Source organism: Trichomycterus rosablanca, chromosome 26 (assembly GCF_030014385.1).
Source record: "Trichomycterus rosablanca isolate fTriRos1 chromosome 26, fTriRos1.hap1, whole genome shotgun sequence".
In the NCBI taxonomy this organism is placed as follows: Eukaryota; Metazoa; Chordata; class Actinopteri; order Siluriformes; family Trichomycteridae; genus Trichomycterus; species Trichomycterus rosablanca.
The window spans coordinates 13463639-13484583 of NC_086013.1; the positions used below are offsets into that span (position 1 = coordinate 13463639).

The 20945-nt window shown below is 39.9% G+C and overlaps 1 protein-coding gene across 1 annotated transcript in view; it reads right to left on the reverse strand.

Annotated features, from left to right (window-relative positions):
• Positions 1–20945, reverse strand: part of ubash3ba (ubiquitin associated and SH3 domain containing Ba) — a 34497-nt gene that overhangs the window by 7248 nt on the left and 6304 nt on the right. Inside the window, exon 2 of the mRNA XM_062988692.1 lies at positions 1752–1805. Within this exon, the coding sequence (XP_062844762.1) occupies positions 1752–1805 (54 nt within the window). The remainder of the gene's footprint in view (positions 1–1751; positions 1806–20945) is intronic.

Genomic DNA, 20945 nt, shown 5'->3' on the forward strand with positions numbered 1-20945 from the left:
TTAAGGGCCTTGCTCAAGGGCCCAACAGCAGCAACCTGGCAGTGGTGGGGCTTAAACCACTGAAATTTTGATTACTAATACAGCACCTTAACGGCAGGTTCTTACAGAGGGCTTTAACACATCTGGATGAACACGCCATTGTCTTTTTATTCCTTTGCTGTTGGGCCCTTGAGCAAGGCCGTTAACCCTCAATTGCTGTTTTTTTCCCCCCAAATTTGATGGAAGTCTAACAAGCTTACTGTCGGGTGTCCACATACTTTTGACCGAATACCGCATTAACACTGCAAAAAAGTGGAAAAAATGGTTCATATATAATATAATATAATATCTGACCATCCAGACAAATCCTACTGCAGAAATCATGATGTCCCAATGCTGCCATGACCCCTACAAGTGTATGTGAACTTTTGATGCCCTGAGATGGACATCCTGTCCAGGGTGAATCTCTGCCTTGCACATAGTGTTTGCAGGTGGCACAGACCCAGCACGACTGGAAACAGTGAAAATAAAACCTCTATTTGATAATAGAAGGAACTTTTTGCCAGCAGAGGGCAGTAAAACTGAATGGGTTTCAGCGTGTAGTAGGATGACCATTTTTTTGGGGGGGCGAGAGTTGACAAAGTAATTTCATGTAATTGGTGGCACCATGGCAGTGTGTATAAAATAGAGATTTAAATATTTGACAAATGCATCAATAACCATGCAACTATGTAACTGAAGCTTTGGAGGTCATGCATTCTGCTTCCCAAGGATCCTGACCGAGACAAAAACACAGACATATGGTCATCCTAGAGTCCAGACCAGCTTTAATTTACAGATCATTCAAAACCGGTCACCCTGCGGCGTTCACTACAATATTTAAACGGCTCAGATATTCCACTGAGATTAACAGTCATTAGTGAAACCACAGCCTGGAGAAAACAGATCTGTGACTCATTTCTGACGAGCGTTATCACAAAGTTCACTTAGATGTAGCTAATTTAACAAAGGGGGAGAAAGTGGCCACAACCTGTAGCATCTATTTTTTAAAGTGCCATCTTATTTCTAATAATGAGCTTCAAGCTCCACCAAAACAAAACCTTTTGTCTAGATTGGAAACTTTCATTTTTATAGGAGATACCAAAATAGCTAAAAGAGGTTTCCAAACATGCCTGACCCCAAATTTACACTGAATGGAATGCTTACAAAAATCAAAACTCAGTTCACACCTGATGAGTCTCAACGGCATTGAATAAGTGCTATATGAAATGCTTGTTCTAACTAAGAGTTCTGAAGAGTTCTTTTTAAAAACACTGAAGACAGTAAAGCAGCACGTTTGTGTTTATTTTATTTCCTAAATCGAACAGATTCATGTCTGATGAAACCAAAAGGAGTTTTTTTTATATCTACAATCCAGCGCTCAAGTGGCCAGTGGTCCAAATTATGCGACTTACTTACCAACAATTTGGGCACCCACTATTTAGCCTTACTGGATCTCAGTTGGTTGCTTCATGTTGCTTGAAAATCTCATACATGAAAGTGGTAATTGAGAAAATGTGGAATGAAAATCACATGAACAGCTGGATTTAGACGTTTCAAAATGAAGCTATTTTGTCCACCACCTGTACATGTGAGAGCGTTTGAGTAAATGTGTGAATGGGGTGTGTTCAGAGCCCACAGATTGAGCTTTAATAGACTTTAAAAGGCAGCTGGAGTACAGCTCGTATCGCTTGTTTGTGTGCATGTGTGTGAGTGTGTGTGTTATTACTCACCAGTCGCAGGCTGCCTGTACATTTCGGCCGCCAATTGAAACCAGTGCTTTCAGCCTGGAGAGAGAGGGAGAGAAAGAGAGAGAGAGAGAGAGAGATCAGCTCCATTGGTGTGATGGTCACAAAATCAATATTCTCTTTTCTGGAGGATGTTTATCAGAAGCCAAGAAGCTGGTTGAGGCATATCTCACCATATATGAGCTCATCTAATGGAACAAATCTTGCACAAGCCATCCCTTCATATTCATTCATTGCACTCTTAGAACTGTAAAATGTAATTTGTTTGTTGCACTTGAGTGAAATTCCCCAGTGGAATATCAAACGAACACAGTCAGGTGTCCACATACATATGGCCATATAGCAAGTAAATAGATAGTGGATTATACTATTTCAGTGTGTGACTATGCCTTTAGGAAACGACAAAAGCTAATACATCCTGCTAACAGACTAATCAGGATTTTAATCAGACTTTTAAAGATGTAAATAAATAGTAAAATCTGGTGATATGTTTCAGAATTAAATATTCAGTATTATTAATATTCATAATTAAATTCCCAAAAATGCAAAAAATCTAATACATTACCATAATTAGCATGGTATGATTTTGCTTAATGTGAGGAAATGTGAGGAAAAACAAAAAACAAAGCAAAGGCGCTCAAGTGGCACAGCAGGATAATCAGCTAGCACACCAGTGCCGAGATTCTAAGCTCCCGGATTTGAATCTTGGCTCTGCTACCGGTCGGCTGGGCACCCTCTAGGCACAATTGGCCTATTCCAAAAATTGGCCTCCATTCTTTTGGGTGGGAATGACCGGTTTAAGGGGTGGGGTTATCAACGCTGTCTAAAAACCTTAGTTGCCCACAGCGCCTATACAGAAAGTGGAGAAGCGCAGAAAACGGGGTGTGGCTCTCCGTACGCAAAGCTGACTTCACGCGCAAATCCACCGAAGTTTTGAAGAATAAGAATAAAAAAGTATAACCGACCTGTTATGGTGTCATGATAACTCACGACCATGAAGGGCCTTCCCAAAGTGTTGCCACAAAGTTGAAAGCATATAACTTGTACATAGAAATTTGTTTATATAATTTTATACACATGAAACCTAAAAAATAATTAGTAGGGTGTCCTATAGTGTCCTTGCATATTAGTCCTGGTGTTATTCTATCACATGATACGAGACCATGTTTTCTGGCATACATTTGAAGCTAAGCAAGTTCTAGAAGCTTCTGCAGATCTGATTTTAGAGTTAGGGAAATAACAGGTGGAGCTTTTGGTATAATCTTTGCAGAAAGTTCACGGTCACAGGGAGTATTTACAGTGCTAAAATGTTTCCATTTGTTTACAATTTGTCCACCAGTTTGTTAAAAATGCATTTTCCATTTTCCACCTTTTACCAACAGCTCTTCTTTCAAAGTGTAATTACACCTGACGTTTGGAGAAGCTGTTTGATGGTGTTGTGCTACTTTTCCAACACTAAACTGCGAATAATTCACCAGATCTTTCTATAAAAGGTTTTCTGTTTATCGTGTGTTATTGCTGTAAATAAAGCAGCTGTAATTCCAAATATAAGTCATTATAACGGCACAGCAGCCGGCAGCACTGACTCATTGAAGAAATCCAATCTCTTAGATGCTATCCAATTTTAAAGTGAACTGATCCAAGTGATTGGATTGGCCGGTTTTGCTTGGAGCTGTGTTTTTTATACTGTCAGGGGTAAAAAGTGGAGGCAAGAGATGCGATTTCATAAATGCAAGCAGAGTGATAAGAGCATCTAGCGATAGGAAAATGTGTCAGACTGAACTCATCTTTATGAAATGCTGAAATGATCTCTACATATGATTAATCTTTATCTCAGTTTCCCTGGGTACAGCACTGCAGGGGGTTTAAAATGACCTTTATAGAAATGATGTGGCACATATGACCCATGTTATACAACCTCAATTGTAAAAAACAAGATGAGTCAGTAGGTAAAATGCAACAGCCATTCATTTAAAGAACAACATGTTTTCAGTGTTTTTTGATTCAATGTTTCCAGGTTTTAAATGTTTTGCAGTCATTACAAGAAAATGGGTTGAGGTTTGCCAAAGCGAATAGTCCAACAATTTAGGAACACTGTTCCTTAACGAAGGACTTCAAGGAATTTAGGGATTTCACCATCTACAGTCCATAATATTATTGAAAGAATCAGAATCCTGGAGGATCTCCGTGCATAAAATGCAAGGTCAATTTAAAACCAATATTGAATGCCTGTAGAATGCTTTCAGTTCCTCAGATGGCATCTTTTCACCTGCACGAGGTGAGTTCATATGTGGCTCATCTTTGTGCACGGAGAGTCACACCCTGATCCCACTATCCCCTCCGGCACCACCCCTGTAAACAAATCAATTGTTGTTCGTGTAGGCACCCAGCCTGCCAGTAGCAGAGCTGAGATTTGAACAGACGAGTTCGAGATAACAGCTCTGGTGTGCTAGCGTGTTTCACCACTGCGCCACCTAAAGGCCAGTAAAAAACTACACAATAAATTGTCGCTGCATCTGCAAGTCTCTACTGCAAAAACAGGAAGCCATATGTAAACTCCCAGAAATGCCACTGTCTTCTCTGGAACTAATTTGATAATGAGACAAACTAATGCAAAAGACAAACGAGTGCTGTGGTCTGACAAGTTCACATTTCAAACTGTTTTTGGAAGTAACGAACGTCACGTTCTCCAGGCCCAAGAGGAAAATGAATATCCTCATGTTACCGATGCAATATTCAAAATCCAGCACCTGTCATGGTATGGGGGTATTTTAGGTGTAACTGAAGGTACATCTGTGAAACCACTTTTAATGCTGACATGTACGTATGTAATTTGTATATGCTAGCATCTAGACAGCATTTTTAGGGATGCCTCTGTTTGTTTTATCAAGGTATTACCAAGCGTTCTCCATGTTACAACAGAGATCCTTGTAAAAACAGAGTGCAGGTGCTAGACTGGCCTGCCAGCTGTCTAGGCCCGGGTTTTATTATTTATTTAATAAGTTTTACAAGTACCATTACCTGATGACATCGGTTCCCAAACAACTACAAAATGTTGTTAAATGTAATGTAACAGTGATAAACATGCCACTGTCCCAACTATTTTGAAATGTGTTACGGCCAATAAAGAGCTTATAAGTTTAAACAATAAATAGATTTTTGGGAAGAGGGTGGTAATAATTGAACTGTATTTATTTTAAATTGTTCCTAATGTCCTAACTTTTTTGGAATTGTGGTTATGGACACATGCATGAATAGACACAGGAGCACAGAGACAGTTATTAAAAGGTCATGAGGGAAGATAATTTTCACCTGAAACTCTGTCCATAATTATAACTGATAAAGGTACGAAATGACGAAGCAGGTTTCAGCTCAGGATCAGTAAAAGTGTCGTCGTCTAACCGCCTGTAATTCCTCCCAGCGAGAGATAATCACACGTGTCCATGCGCTGTAATTGCATATAATCCAATAGAGCGTTTAGCTAAGCACCCGCACCATCTACACACTATCAGCTGACACTGAGAGCTGGTTTTCTCCTCCACACTCGCACCAAGAACCAGCTGATACAATTACAGCCTCAATTAAATTACTGTCTTTTTATAAAAGCACTAAAAACACACGCTGAGCAGCGGCCGAGGAAGCCGGAGCGGCGCCTCGACTATAGAATAAAGTTCCCATCATGGCACTTACAGCTCATGTTTGTTCCCAGGTATGTAGACACCTGACCACGGAATTGCTCTGACAGCATAAACATTAATATAAAGGTGTCAACTTTTGCAGCTATAACAGTCCCTTCTAGGAAAGCTTTCCACTGTGGAAATTTGTGCCAACTCGGTCAAAATCGTTCACTGAACAACATTTACATTTATGGCATTTAGCAAACTTACAGTTATGACCAAATACAATTCAAGCAATTGAGGGTTAAGGGCCTTGTTCAGGGGCCCAACAGCGCACCTTCAAAGTTCCTCACTTAAGCAAAGCAGCTTTTCTGCAGCTGTAATGTGAGCCTCGGTGGCAGCAGAAAAGTAGACAGACAAGAATTGATCTGAAACAAACCACTGTTAACTGTAGCGCTCCACACACACACACAAACACACACACACACACAAACACACACACACACACACACAAAGAACAGGAAATGTTTTGTCATTGAAAGTATACACCACCTACGTTTACACTGACTTTCACTTACATCTTCACTCTGAACAATGGTTTCCTGATTGAGTCTTGGAGCCTCTAAACTCTTTGTACAACAGAAAGCTGTTTAGTTTGCTGTTTAATTTTTGTTTATTGTATCTACAAAAGGTGAAAAATTGGACCTAAACTCTACAGAACACTTTAAAAATAAAAAGAAACATTAACAGCTAACATCTTGAAGCTGTGAGTTCGAATCTCAGCTCTGTTACCAGCAGACCGGGCGCATATTGCCGGAGAGGGTTCCTCATAAATGCTTCGATTGTGGCCTCTACTGGCTGATTGACGACACCTGCACAACGAGACTGGGAATAATGGAGATCAGTGCGTGCATAAAAAATAGAGTGTAGGCAGTAAAAATTGAACGGGGCGGGGCTTCATATAAAACCTATATTGTACCAACATTGTATGCAAACCCTTGATCATGAGTTTGTCGGACATAATACGTGAGGGGAAATTCAGAATGGCTATAGTACACAGCTTTACAACTAACTTGGTAGAACCTGCAAAAAAACTCTTAATCAATGTACAATATATGTATATATAAAATAAAATTTATCCATTTATGCATTTTCCCCCTCTCCTCTTAATCTAGGTGTGTCCATTTTCCGAGTATAGCTGTGAGGAGTCACGCACTACCATACATGAATCATCCATCCCTTGTGCAGTTGCCACAACCAGACAGCAGAGGCTGCAATTGCTGCAGCAATCAGGAACCCATTCTGCGCCACCTGAGCACCCACAAAGTTTATAAAACTAGCCAGAAAACTTTAAATGATTGGCACAAACTGAAATGTGTGAAATTAGAGCTGGAGGATGAATGCTTTTCCATGACACTGTAAATGCAGTGAAATAGAGCCTGCAGGAAAATGCTGCATTATTCTGAAACTAGTCCACAAATGAGCAGAAGTTCACGTCTCTGTTATCAACACAACATGAGCTGTTCACTGAATGTGTGAATTCACATGATCTCTATATATTCATTGTGTGTGGGCCTTTATTCACAGCCTGGCTAGCTCTCTTACTGCTCTGTGTGTGTGTGTGTGTGTGTGTGTGTGTGTGTGTGTGTTGAAGCTGCAAGGGTCAGAGTTCACGCTTGATAGCTCTATATTTAGTCAGGCATTCGACCACTGTCCCTCAGGCGCTCTACACCATGTTGCCTCAATGCACTCTGGGATGGGAATACCCCTGATGTGTGGTCATATGGCTGTGGATGTGTACACACATGCACACTGATGATGAGTGACCTGTGAAAGGATCAATGTGATGAACAGATTCTCTGTATGAATTGGTCGAGTCAGGTCACAAACGTTCAATCCTCATGTCCAAGAGATCCATGCTGGCCAAGGAGGACCTGCGACTAGGACATGCTCCTCTGACACGTGCCTCTTCTCTTCACCTACATGTAGCATATTTCTTTACATATAGCTCCATCATATATTTATCAGAGGCTTGTGTCGGCACCTCAACCAGACAAAAGGAGTCCATGCTGTAGGGGCGACTGTGTAATACCCCAATTCACCTTTCCTTCCTCAGACACGACCATTTAAATTTGTACAGCACCAGATCATTTACATTTAGTGGCCGCTTTTATCCAAAGCGACTTACAGTTGTGACAGCATACAATCTAAGCAACTGAGGGTTAAGGGTCTTGCTCAAGGGTCCAACAGTGGCAACCTGGCAGTGGTAGGGCTTGAACCCTAATTTACTACTGGTGAAAAATGGTCAGTGCTGTGCAATAGCATCACCCAACACATGGTTTATTGGTGACCACTGCAAAACAGCATAAATCTGTTCAAACTCAACAGGGTTTTCATGCCATTGTTGGTTTGTTTGTAGAAGGTAATGTGGTGAGAACGTTCTAGGAATGCAGGTCAATGTTTAACATTTAAAATACAGGAACTAGGAAACTTCATCTATTTTCATGTCCTTGTTTCTGATTAACTAGCCCTGGTTCCCAGTGTCAGGTTAGTCAGTATTTCGTTACATTGTCTGTATATATACATATATATATATTAGGGCTGTCAAACGATTACAATTTTTAATCGCGATTAATCTCAGAATTTCATATAGTTAATCGCGATTAATCGCATTTAAAAAAAATCTGTGTAAATGTTATAGAAAACAAGGATTTTTAAGTGAAATGTTACAATTAAAATGGTGAACACATTTTATGCTAAATGTACTTATGTTAAAAACTGCTGGGACAAGAGAAAACTGTAAGGTTGTTTTATTAAATCGCGTGAGAATTAATATAATATAATATAATATAATATAATTAATATAATATAACATAATATAATTAATATAATATAATAAAAATAAAATATTGACACAAAAACGTACAATTTACTGTCTTTATACAGAGATTACATCTTATCAAATCTCAGCTCTGCAACCCAGCTGGGCTGGGCGGCTATATGAACAATGTTTGGCTGTTGTTCATACAGGGTGGGAAGCCGGATAGGGACCTCATAACTGATGTAAATACTACCTCTGCTGGCTGGTTGTTGGTGTCTGCACAGTGATGCTGATCAGGGTGTGGCTCTTCGTGCACAGGGCTGATTCACATATGAACTTCGCTGGTGCAGGTAAAAAGATGCAGTCGGCTACTGGTCACATGTCGGAGGGGACATGTGTCAGTTCGCTCTCCTCAATCAGGGCGGAGGTCAGCACCAATAGAGAGGAAGCATAACGCAATTGGGTAAAAATTTGACGCGCTAAAAATCGGAAGAAAAGAGGAGAAATACCAGTCTGGACTGTAACAGAACCTTTATTTAAAACAATTAAAATTACTGTCCATTTGTTTTTTTAACAGTTCTGACTTTATAAATGGGTATTGTTGTATCTAGAAAATTCTGGAAATGTGTGGGCACGTCTAATTTGTTTATTAAGCTCAACAAAAAAGATAAAAAAGAAAAATGTATAGTGTGGACAGGAGAGCAGGAAGCTGATAAGCATCTGCGGCTGTGTTCCAATCCACATCATCCTACACAAACTACTACACAGTATTTCCAAAAATACTGTCATGTCATGTATTTAGTTTCTGATTGTGTGTGTGTGTGTGTGTGTGTGTGTGTGTGTGTTAGTGTGCCCCTCCCTTCCTATCCAGTCAGAACTCCAAGCAGGAACTCAATGATTTATTTATAAACTGCATTTCCTGCCCTGCAGTTAGGAGGGAACAATAGGCTAAACTCGGCCGTGTGTGTGTGTGTGTGTGTGTGTGTGTGTGTGTGTGTGTGTGTGTGTGTGTGTGTGTGTGTGTGTGTGTCGTTTAGCATCTTCACACTTTAAGTTCCGGTTTTATTGTGAGAAATCTTTGTCATTTGTGGGTGACCACACGAGTCGAGTCCACCGTCATGTTCTTTAGCCAGTCGCACCTCTTCTATCAGACTCGATGAGGATATACCAACTTCCTGTTTATCGAGAAGCAGTTCGCATGCGGTCCTGCTCAAACCACCACAAACGAATGTCCGCGAGCTCCCCTAAACCACCGACACTCGACGTTACTTAAGACCGAGGTCACATCTGAAGCTAGCTGTTTGGGTTGCTTTGTGAAGTGGGTGAGATCAGGCCGAGACCGGGAGAGCTTGCCTGGAAATGATCCGCCATTGTGGATCGATTAGCAAATCTGCCATGACTTAGAATGTAAATTAGCATCATTTAGCCATAATTAAAATGCTACTAGTTTACCATTTGTCACAAAGCAGGTAGTGTGAGCGCTGCACAGCACCACAGACCTGAGCTACTGGTTTCAAATCGTACATTTCCAGTCACTCTCCCACTTTTATTCACAGAATCAAAACAACATCCCTAAGTTTAGTAAAACCAACATAGTTGCCATATAAATACAACCATTAATACCCATACCCATCAATCTGCACTCAATCATCCACGATAATAAATTAAAAGTGTTTTTTTTAATCAAGGCAGTGATAGCCTAGCACTTAATGTGCTGGACCAGTAATCAAAATATTGCTGATTCAAGCCCTACCATCACCAAGCTGACACTGTTGGGCGCTGTACAGCACCACAGACCTGAGACACTGGTTTTAAATCATACATTTTTAGTCACTTTCCCATTTTTATGCCCAGAACCAGCAAGACAACGTCTCCAAGTGTAGTAAAAATCAACACTTTTAAAAGTAAGGTCTCAGAAATAGGCTTACCATTTGTTACAGTTTTGATTTTTAATGGATATAGTTGCCATGTGCACCCATCAATCTACACTTAATCATCCACAATGATGAATTAAAAACATTTTTTCAAATAGGGCAGTGATAGCCTAGCGCCTAATGTGCTGGACCAGTAATCAAAACATTGCTGGTTCAACGCTACCATCACCAAGCTGACAGTGTTGGGCGCTGCACAACACCACAGACCTGAGGTACTGGTTTCAAATTGTACATTACCAATCACTTTACCATTTGTATTCACAAAACCAGCAAAACAACATTCCCAAGTGTAGTAAAACCCCAAATTTTTAACAGTAAGGACTTTGAAATAGGCTTACCATTTGTTTCAGTTTTGATTTTAATAGATATAGTTGCCATGTGCACCTATCAATCTACACTCAGTCATCCACAATGATGAAGTAAAAGCATTTTTTTATTATTATTATTATTAGGGCAGTGACAGCCTAGCGCTTAAGGGGCTGGACCAGTAATCGAAACATTGCTAGTTCAAGCCCTACCATTACCAAGCTGACACTTTTGGGCTCTGCACAGCACCACAGACCTGAGGCACTGGTTTCAAATCGTACATTTCCCAGAACCAGCAAAATGACATCCCCAAATCAAGATAAAAACCAGAGTAAGGTCTCAGAAATAGACTTACCATTTGTCTCAGGGTTTTTTTTATTTTTACCCCTTTTTCTCCCCTTTTAGTGCATCCAATTGTTCAATTAGCATCGTGCTTCCTCTCTGTCTATGCCGAACCCTGCCCTGACGGAGGTGATTGAAGCTAACCCGTATCCCCTCCGAAACACGAGCAGCAGCCAGATGCATCTTTGCCACCCACACATTGACGAGTTTGGCGCCACCTAGCGTTGCATGCGGAGAGACACACCCTAAGGGCACCCTCTCCCATCTCTGTGTAAGCGCCTCCAATCAGCCGGCAGAGAACGGTTCTTTGTCCCACCCCCCATATGAGCAACCGGCCAATCGTTGCTCATATAGCCACTCAGCTTCGAACCGGTAAAGCAAGGCTGGATTCGATACCACGTTCTCAGAATCCAGCCCTGGTTGCAGCGCGTTTCTTTTTACCGCTGCGCCACCTGAGCGGCATTTGTCTCAGTTTTCACTGTGATGTTTTAATATTCCAGAGCACTACAAATCCTAGTACTTATACACTAGATGCCCAAAGTATTTGAACAACGTTTGTAATCTTTACGTTTAGGTGTTTTAGCTACACATTGCTAATGACTATGATAGCAATTATCCAACAACTATATTTTGATAGCTTTGTGGCGACAGTTTGGAGAAGCTCTCTTTCTGTTCTAATGTCACTTGACCCCTGTGTTCAAAACCCTGACCCTCAACTCTAGTTAACACTTTTAGAAAAGATCCAACAGCAACGCCTAACCTGATTCATTTCCTTTTTTACCTGAACAAGCACATATTTCCACAGGTACACTTCAAAGTCTTCTGGAAATCCCAGAACTTGGTTACTGTTACAAATGCAAACGAAGAAGGTAATCTAAAATAATGCAATAATAATGGCAGTTTTGGAATGAGATTGTGAGCAGCTCATGATCAGGTGCCCAAATACTTTTGGTAATACAGTGTATCTTCCATCTAAATCCTAATGTATTGGCTGATTGACTGATTTTTTACAGACGCTCTTCTTCACAATGATCCTTCTTTAAAGTGTTACACAAGGGACCAGCGCACACACTTTATTTTTCATTCTCTTTTCTCTCTGTAGCTTAACCTCTTCTATTTTCTCTCCCACCCACACATTCTCTTTCATACACTCGCACCATTTTACTCTCTCCTCTCATGCTATTGGTGCACAGACAAAACCAGCATGTGCCATCTCTGACCGTTTAGCGCGAGCTCGCACGTGACTCCGGTTAACACGGCGTGATAGTCGCTAGTGTTTGACGATGACGCGCGCGGTCGGTCCAGGTCGCTTCATTACTTGGTGGCTATGTTCAGTATATTCATTATGAGTTCCACATGGTTTTGGTGATGCACTGGATTCAGAAAGTATTCAGACACCCTGACTGTTTGCATTTTTTGTGTTAGGGATTTGATTTTTGAATGGATATGGTTGCCATGTATAACCATCAATCTACTCTCAATCGTCCAGAACGATGAAGTAAAAATTTTTAATTTTTTAATAGGGCAGTGATAGCCTAGAACCTAGAAGGTGCAGGACTAGTTATCGAAACAAGCCCTGCCATCACCAAGCTGCCACTGTTGTACTCCTGAGCAAGACCCTAAACCCTCAATTGCACACAACTGTATGTCTTGTTGGGTAAAAGCATCTGCTAAATGCAGTAAATGTAAGTAAATGTAATTATTAGGAATCTCTTATTCACAGTATTCAGACCCCTTTTTTAATACTTAAGAATATATAAAAGCCCCCTTGGTAGGGATCACAGCTGCAAATATTCTTAAATACTCTTCAGGCTTTACAACTGGATTTGGGCAGTTTAACCCATATTTTATGGTAGATCCTCTTAGGCTCTGTCAGATTAAACAGCAAGTAACCGTGAACTGTGAACCACGGACCTTCAAAAGCGCTCATGGACACTTGCACCTAAGCCACTCTGGTATTGTGTTGGCTGTAGAAAGGTGAACCGTTAACCCAGTCCGAGTTTGTTAGCGCTCTAGACCATTGTCCCGGGAAACCGCAAAGCCTTAGAGATGGTCTCATACCCTTGCCCTGACCTATGCCCTATCACAATTCAGTCACAGAAATCCACAGACAGTTCCTTGGACTTCATGGATTTTGCTATGCCATATAGTCCAAAACTATGTCCAAACAATTCCAATTGCAACAGGACTTCAAATGAGGTCCAGACTTACGAAATGTTAATAATAATTTAAACAGAAAGTATCTCACCACAGCAAAGAGTTTGCATATTTAAGTGAGATACATGTATGTACACTTTTCTCCCTTTAACCATTTTTTAAAACACATTGTTTATGCTATAAATGGATCCTTTTCTGTTTATATGTACCACGTCTAAAGGCACTATGGGTCTGTCTGAAAACCTAGTGATCTCTCTACATAGACACATTTTATGTCATCCTACACGCTCCAGAGAAAAAGGCTGTCTAAATTCCTAGATACCTTAAAATGCTGCCTACTGAGGTGCCTTAATTCGAAGAAATAATCTGACTGAATGAGTTTGATGTCTTATTAGAATCCTCTCTACTTATCCAGCTCACTGGGTTTTCGAACAGACCCATTGTGTGTAATTAGTAGAGATGCATGAGTACCGATACTGGTATCGGGTATTTGCCCAATACCGCGCTCATTAACTTGTACTCGTACTCACAAACGAGGCTCCGATACTAAACATCCGATACCGTGTGCCTAGTGCACGTTGCTGCGTTATGCCTGGTTCACACTACACGATTTTTGCCCTGATTTTCGCTCGGCGACTGGTCGGCGCTAGATTTGCCGGCTCGGGAGCAACTCGGCGTTCGCTCGGCGATCAAAACTCGGCTCTCGATCGCTAAGTGTGAACTATCCAACAACTCGATCCGACCGGCTCGCCGACCACTCGAGTTTTCTAGCACGTCAGATATCTGATCTGCAATGTGCGACTGGGAATGAGTGACATGTCGAACAGCCAATTAGAACGTAGGACACGGTGTGAGGGGAAACGCAGGAGAGGAGTGTAAACAGGTGGGACAGGGGGATGATATAGTTTATATCAGAACACACCGGTACACACACACACGTTATACAGTATTTCTGACCTGATCGTTCTCTACAAAACATAACAAAACACCAACATTGCAAAAATATTTATTAACCTCCAACTCACTACAGAACAATCCATGCTATTCGTGTTGCCAAATCCACTCAGATTCATTTATTTTTCCTCCTTGATTTCATCACGTCAGCGCACAAACACTTTGATCACTCACTACTTGTTGACGTGCATTTTTGGACGTGGTATCATTAAACTTCTCGTCACTTCTCACGTGTTTTTGTTTTAAAAAAAACGGTATTCTAAATAGGTATTGGTATCGGTATCGGCAAGTACAAAAATACATGTACTTGTACTCGGTTGGGAAAAAAATGGTATCGATGCAACCCTAGTAATTAGTATGTATAAAAAGTATTTACACACTCAAAGCGTATTAAATGACAAAAATGCAGCTGAATATTCGCTCGCCCTCAAACTATTCCTTTCTTGTGCCCAGTGTTTCCAGGTGGCACCAAACAACGATGTCCCTGATCAAAATAAAATAACAAACATGTATACGAGTTCACAAAGTTACTTTAAATATTATCTTCTCTTGGCATGATCGTCAAACCAAATGCTGCACATATGTATAACTGAGCAAGAAAGTAATCTCCCATACGTCTGTGCTTCAGCGCTCACCACATATGGCTTCCTTTATGTCCCAGCAGCCCCGGCGCACTTAAAAGGTCACAAACCACTTCCTCAAACAGGCCACTTCCTCTCAGCGGACAGGCTCTGTGCTTCGAGTGTCAGCGTAGGAGGGAAGCACATGTGTGACAGGGTGCGTGCAAAATACATACATGAACTGATTCTTTCCTTTCCACCGACGTGAAACTCCCATCGCACATGACGTGATCACACACGGCTTCATTATTTAAAAAAATTATTCACTTAAAGTTATTCGGTAAAGTGAAATGAAAATGTAAGGCATCACAAGAGGACGTGTGTTTGCATATTCACACTTCAAGTGTCATTTTAACATGCAACAGAAGTGATCTTCACCCATATGGAACTGTGATACGTTCTGACGAAAATAAAAAAGTGTGAGATAGAGCGCAATATGTTTCTTCTGATGTGTAGATTCATTCCAGGTGGGTTTTTTTTTTTTCCACCTCACAAGGGCGGCATGGTGGCTCGGTGGGTAGCACTGTCGCCTCACAGCAAGAAGGTCCTGGGTTCGATTGCAAGGTGGAGCAGTCCGGGTGCCTTCTGTATGGACTTTGCATGTTCTCCAGATGTCTGCGTGGGTTTCCTCCGGGAGCGCCGGTGTCTTCACACAGTCCAAAGACGTTTAAATGAGATGAATTGGAGATACAAATCTGACATTAAACTTGTGAACTGATGAATCTTGTGTAATGAGGAACTACCGTTTCTGTCATGAATGTAACCAAAGTGTAAAACATGACGTTAAAATCCTAATTAAATAAATAAATAAATAATAATCCACCTCACAAAGTAAACTAACCCCTATGACCCCTAGTTGTGTGCAGTATTAATAGGGGAGGGTGCAATGAGCTTCTATGAATAAATGCTGTCCAAGGTGAGCTTTCACTTTTTCACGGTGGCTTTGGATCCACTGCTGGATCAAGTTAAATAAACTTGATAAGGACTACAGACTAGCAGGCACCCTGTGTGACACATGTGAAGCCATCAGGCTCTTCTTTCCACCAACCAGTAATGATATTCTCCACAGAGAGGTCACTGTTGCAGCAGTTAGGAGAAGATACCCCCAGAACCTGTCTCTAAATGGGTGTTGGGGTAGTATAATGGACTGCTGAGCCACCTGAACACCTGCTAATGACTTGATGTGTGATCATAAAATGCCATCAGGCCTGGGTTTTGTGTCTAGAAAAGAGAAGCCTAATAAGGAGTCAAATCTTTGCCACTACAACAGCGACTCCTACTGTCTGGTGTGCATATTACGGCTCTGTGTAATGGCTCTGTGCACACACTAAACGTACATATACACAAATGGATTCACGACCAATAGGTGCCTCTCACTCAATGCTTGAAAGTAAAATAAGGGCGCCCAAGTGGCGCAGTGAGATATTCCACTAGAACGCGTCGAGGGGCTGGGTACCGCTAGCAGGCACGATTGGCATCCTGCAGCAGATAAAAATTGGCTACTAGTCTGCTGGGTAGGGGAAAAAAATGGACTAAAAAAGGGAGTGGGGTCTTCGATGCTGTGTAAGGACCCTGGATAGTATCCCAATGCGCCTGTACAGAAGTGGAGGAAGGTCTCGCGACTGGCCTCACCCACAAATTCACCAAAGTGTCGGGGTCTCGATCAGCGGAAGACTAACTGACTACACTAAATTGAGAGAAAAATAGAAGAAAATGTATAAATAAAATAGTAAAAAATAAATAAATACAAAGCGCATCTTGATGGATACAATCAGAGGAATAATGAACGAGCCATTAAGAAGCCTGAATATTTTATTTAATGTTTTTTAAATACAGCAGGTCTGTTCTAGTTTAGCGTTTTTCATATCCACTTCCTCTAAAACACATTGTCATGTGGTAAGAGACTCACACAGAACAGAAGCTGGGTCATCATTTATTGGCTGCTGAGTCAAAGCCTCATCATCACTCTATAAAACCAACATCAACTTTAATGCTGCAGCTAAATAAAGTCACTGATGGGAAACGCTGTGCCAATCAATGCTACCGAGAACTGACGCTGAATGCTTTTAACTACGAAACGGTGCATTAATCTACTTCTGACTTTGGGTTCAGAAAGTATTCAGACCCCTTAAATTTACGTGAACTTAGTTGTCTTGTGAACTTGATTTAAAATAGATAGAGTTGCCATTTTATCAATCCATAAGGGCAAATTATTTTTTTATTTATTTAAGTTAACACCATGTTTAACACATCTGTCCTATAGGACATGATCTTTGTTGTTTTATTCTGTTTATTATTTCTTGTCTTAATTGTTTGAGTAAATTTTATAATTTCTTTTTCATTTTTATAGCTGCAAGAAAGTTTAGGACTGTTCTTGTATTTTCTTGAGTAAGGGTTTCTGTAAATGTGATATGAGGGAAAGAAAATAATCACCCTTTATACTCCCATCAGTGACCTTGTAGGACAGTGGAAGATTCCACGGTTAATAGAGCTTTCCTAGCTAGAACATTGGAACTGGTCTAAACCAGCTACAACTGGGTTTTGGACATCATACAATGTCATTTACGCACTTCTTGCCATGTACACCACCTTCTAGTAAGATTCTATTGTAACAGTATTCTTTAGAATATTAAAATATCACTACTGGCGATCATATATCTACACGTTCTAAGTAGTAATTGATTATGTATTAATACTTCTAGTGTAAATTAACAGTTTTCTCCCACACTATTAGTACATTAGCCTTGTAAGTCCAGTGCGAAACTAAACACCAACACAACTGACCAATCGACTGCATTTGGAATAATGCAGGTTTTTGGTAAAAATATATTTCACCAAAGCATTTCTTTAACTACATTTTTTAAAATTCAATAAGTCTTTGTGATTATATGAAGTGAATTTTCCACTCCGAGGCTTACTCACACTCTCCCTGAACTCAACCCTTCAGTCTTCTCTCTTCTCATGTAACCGCTGCCTGACTACAGGAAGCTCAGTGTTTCCACTGTTTGTGTGATTGCATCTCTGAACGTGTATGTGGCCGAGATAGAGCGGGTGATCGCTCTCGTCATGGTGTCCAGAACACAGACTTTATTCCGCAGTGACCCGCCGATGTCTAGCGATAAACTAACCCACTGAACTTTTCCACATTCTGTTCATGAAAAAAGCTTTGCTCGTGACTGATGATGAAGTTATTAAAGCTTTGTGACAGGAGCAGGGTGAATGAATATTATCTAGCATTTGGGTCATCTGCTCACCCAAATCACCTGTTGAGGGGAAACTTTTATACATAAAAATGGCATTAAAAAAGAATTTGCTTCATTTCTGGTTCAGTCGATTTTTCATAATCAACAAACTAAATGGATCTTTGAAACATATTTTATATAAATAATATACTTATTCATGGATAGAAAGTTATGCAACACCAGGAGGCCCTGTGTGAAAAAAATACTTGTCTTTTTAATTACTCAATCAACAAACTAACCAAACTGAATTGATATTTGGGTTTAATTGGACTAAACACATCCAGGCTTGATTACAGCCCTGTTGACTTGCAGAATGGTCTTAAACCACTAGCATATTATTATTATATATTATTAGCATCTCATTATATATTTGACTTGATTTCATAAAGAACGATCTTAAACCACTAGCATTTCTTTATATATTATTTACAATTTTAATAATATAATATAATTTTAAACACCTGTAGGCAATAGGAGGATTATCCACATACTTTTCTAATTTAGTCTATTTTTGCATAAACAACAAACTAAACAGCTTCATCTTTGAAACTAAATCTATAAAACATTTTTTAAATAAAAACCAAGAATAAAATTTATTTTATTCACTCATTTATTTGTGTTTGTTTTTGTTTCTTTTCCCATTTTGTCATGAATGCTGATAAATATGAACGTCTATATCCAAAAGTAACTGTACTGGTGAACCTGACTTGTGCAAACAAAATATAAATTACAAAAATAAATAAATGTGTCAAAAAACAGTTGCAACAGACTGAGAAAAGACATTTCTTGTTTCTGCACAGGAAACTATTTTTTCTTAATTTTATCATAATTTGGGCTTATAATCCAAAGACCAACAGTACAGTATTGATCTGAAAGCACAATAATGATTTGACTGAACATCACCCATGATTGGATAAAGCCAAGGTAACTGTGTGTGTGTGGCACAGTGAGTTTGATAAATGAGTCTGTAGCTTCTCACCGACAGTAACATAATGGTTGTTCACGGTTAGCTGGAGACACAGACGTTCACTTCACCGGTGATCATAAACATGAAGCACGTCTAGGACTGACCTATTGTTCCAATATTCATTTTAATGCAACCTCCATCCAATGGTGGATGTAACACACTATATTTATCTGTTATGTTCACGTAAATGTTATTGTTAACTACAGTTACCTGCTTGCTTGGGTCTGTTATGTCCCTGAATCCTAAGTATTGCCGTCTTGGTGAGGTCAGCATGTAGAGTCTAGATACCCTAATTTTTAAACCCCATCTCAAACCTTCCTGACATTAGTGTAGTTATTATAAGATTTGTTTATAAGGGTAGGTATTTTTTTTATCAGTCTATAGCCCTCATTAAGCGTAGTTTTAGTATGTTCACTTTTTCCTTGCATGATTGCATGGGCGCCTGACGAGGGAAACGTGCAATCACAGGCCAGTCCCAAAAATCGAAATCGAAAAATTACTGATCTAGGTGATCTTGCTAAATCAGCGATCAGTAACAGTCTTGAAAAGGCTGAACGTGTATTTTTAACTAGTGTGGGCTAAAATGGAACTACTGCTTAGGTCAAGATTAAGATTCTCCATATTCTGACTCATTACACACAGTCTAACAGTGTTTAGCACATGTTGCCTAAAGTGAGTAATTAGGATGGTGAGAGTGACTAATTCAAAGGTTTGTTCCTTTCCAAGAAATTAGATTTAAACCAGGCTGTGCATGTGTGGATGGAACGTACAGGTCAATGATCTTTAAAAACCTTTTTAGGGGCCCTTTTTAACAGTAGGGTTGATCTCTAATTCATGTGAATAAAAGTGATCGTTTGATAGTTTATTTTTTGCTGTTTCAGGAAATGTTTCAGCTAAAAGGTTCAGCAACACAGAAGAACGTTTTTTTTATTTATTATTTTGTTATTTTACAAGTAAAATTTAGAGACAGTGGTAGCCTAGTGGGTAGAGCTTTGGGCTATCAATCATAAGTTTGAGAGTTTGAACCCCAGTTCTGCCATACTGCCACTGTTGGGCCTTTGAGCAAACCTCCAGGGGTGCTATTCAATGACTGACCCTGTGCTCTGACCACGACTTCTAAACGAGCTCCGATATGCGAAAAAAAGAATTTTGTTGTGCTGTACACCTGTACATGTGGTGTACATGGACAACACACTTCAAACTATGTGCATTAAAACAGCTGGTTGTTGGATGAGGTCTGGCTCACATTCAGTCTTGCATTAAATGCATTGGAGTTCCATTCCACCAAACTTGTCAAACCTTGCTTTGTAAACAGAACCACATTTATTCATTTTATATACCTTAAGGCAATAATTAGGAGCACAGTCCACATACTTTTGGCCATACAGCAATATGCCACTTTAAGCAAAGATACTTTAGCTTTTCTGTGTTGTAAATGTTTGGCACAGACTGCTTAAAATGACCAGACAGAACTATAATCCAAAACATATCTGAACCCTAAAATCCACCATGAACTACTTTATGAAATGCAAGCTGAAGCTTTTGTAATGAACCTAATAGCCCTCTGACCTGAACATCATGAAAAATGTGTTGGTAGATAAAAAAAATGCAGCAGATGTCCAATAATTTCCGAGAACTAGAAGTGTTGTGCAAGTAAAAGTGAGGTGAAAATCTTTTAAATTAAAACAGAATAAAAACTGAAATTTAGAGAAACCAGAGTTCAAATTTGTTCAAGTTTAAGCTGTGAATGTGCATCATCAACAAATGGCAAATCTGCCCGGCTGTGCTGAAAGACAGTTGATCAAAAAAATTTAAACAGCAGAAGCTCTTCATATTACAGTTTCAATTACAGTTTTTAATTAAATAAACATGGATAAAGATAAATCATCAAACTCAGGAAGATTAATTAAATGGACTAAAACGAGTACATTTAGTGTTTTTTTTTTTGTCATTTTTTTGTTCACACTTGATAACTGTGACTCTTGCATGCAAGGCAGATAAAATTTGCATTTATGAAGCCTGCAAGATCACAATGAATTCCTAAAATAGGCACAGCTAAAATGTTAACTCAACCACAATGGCACACCATTTTTGGCTAAAACCTCCCAGTTTCACTCTGGCCCAGCTCACTTTGCAAAGGCAAAGCAACGCAAATTTTGGTGTGACCGGGCCTGTGAAAAAAATAATGACAATGATGAAAGAGAAATGAGATTACAATA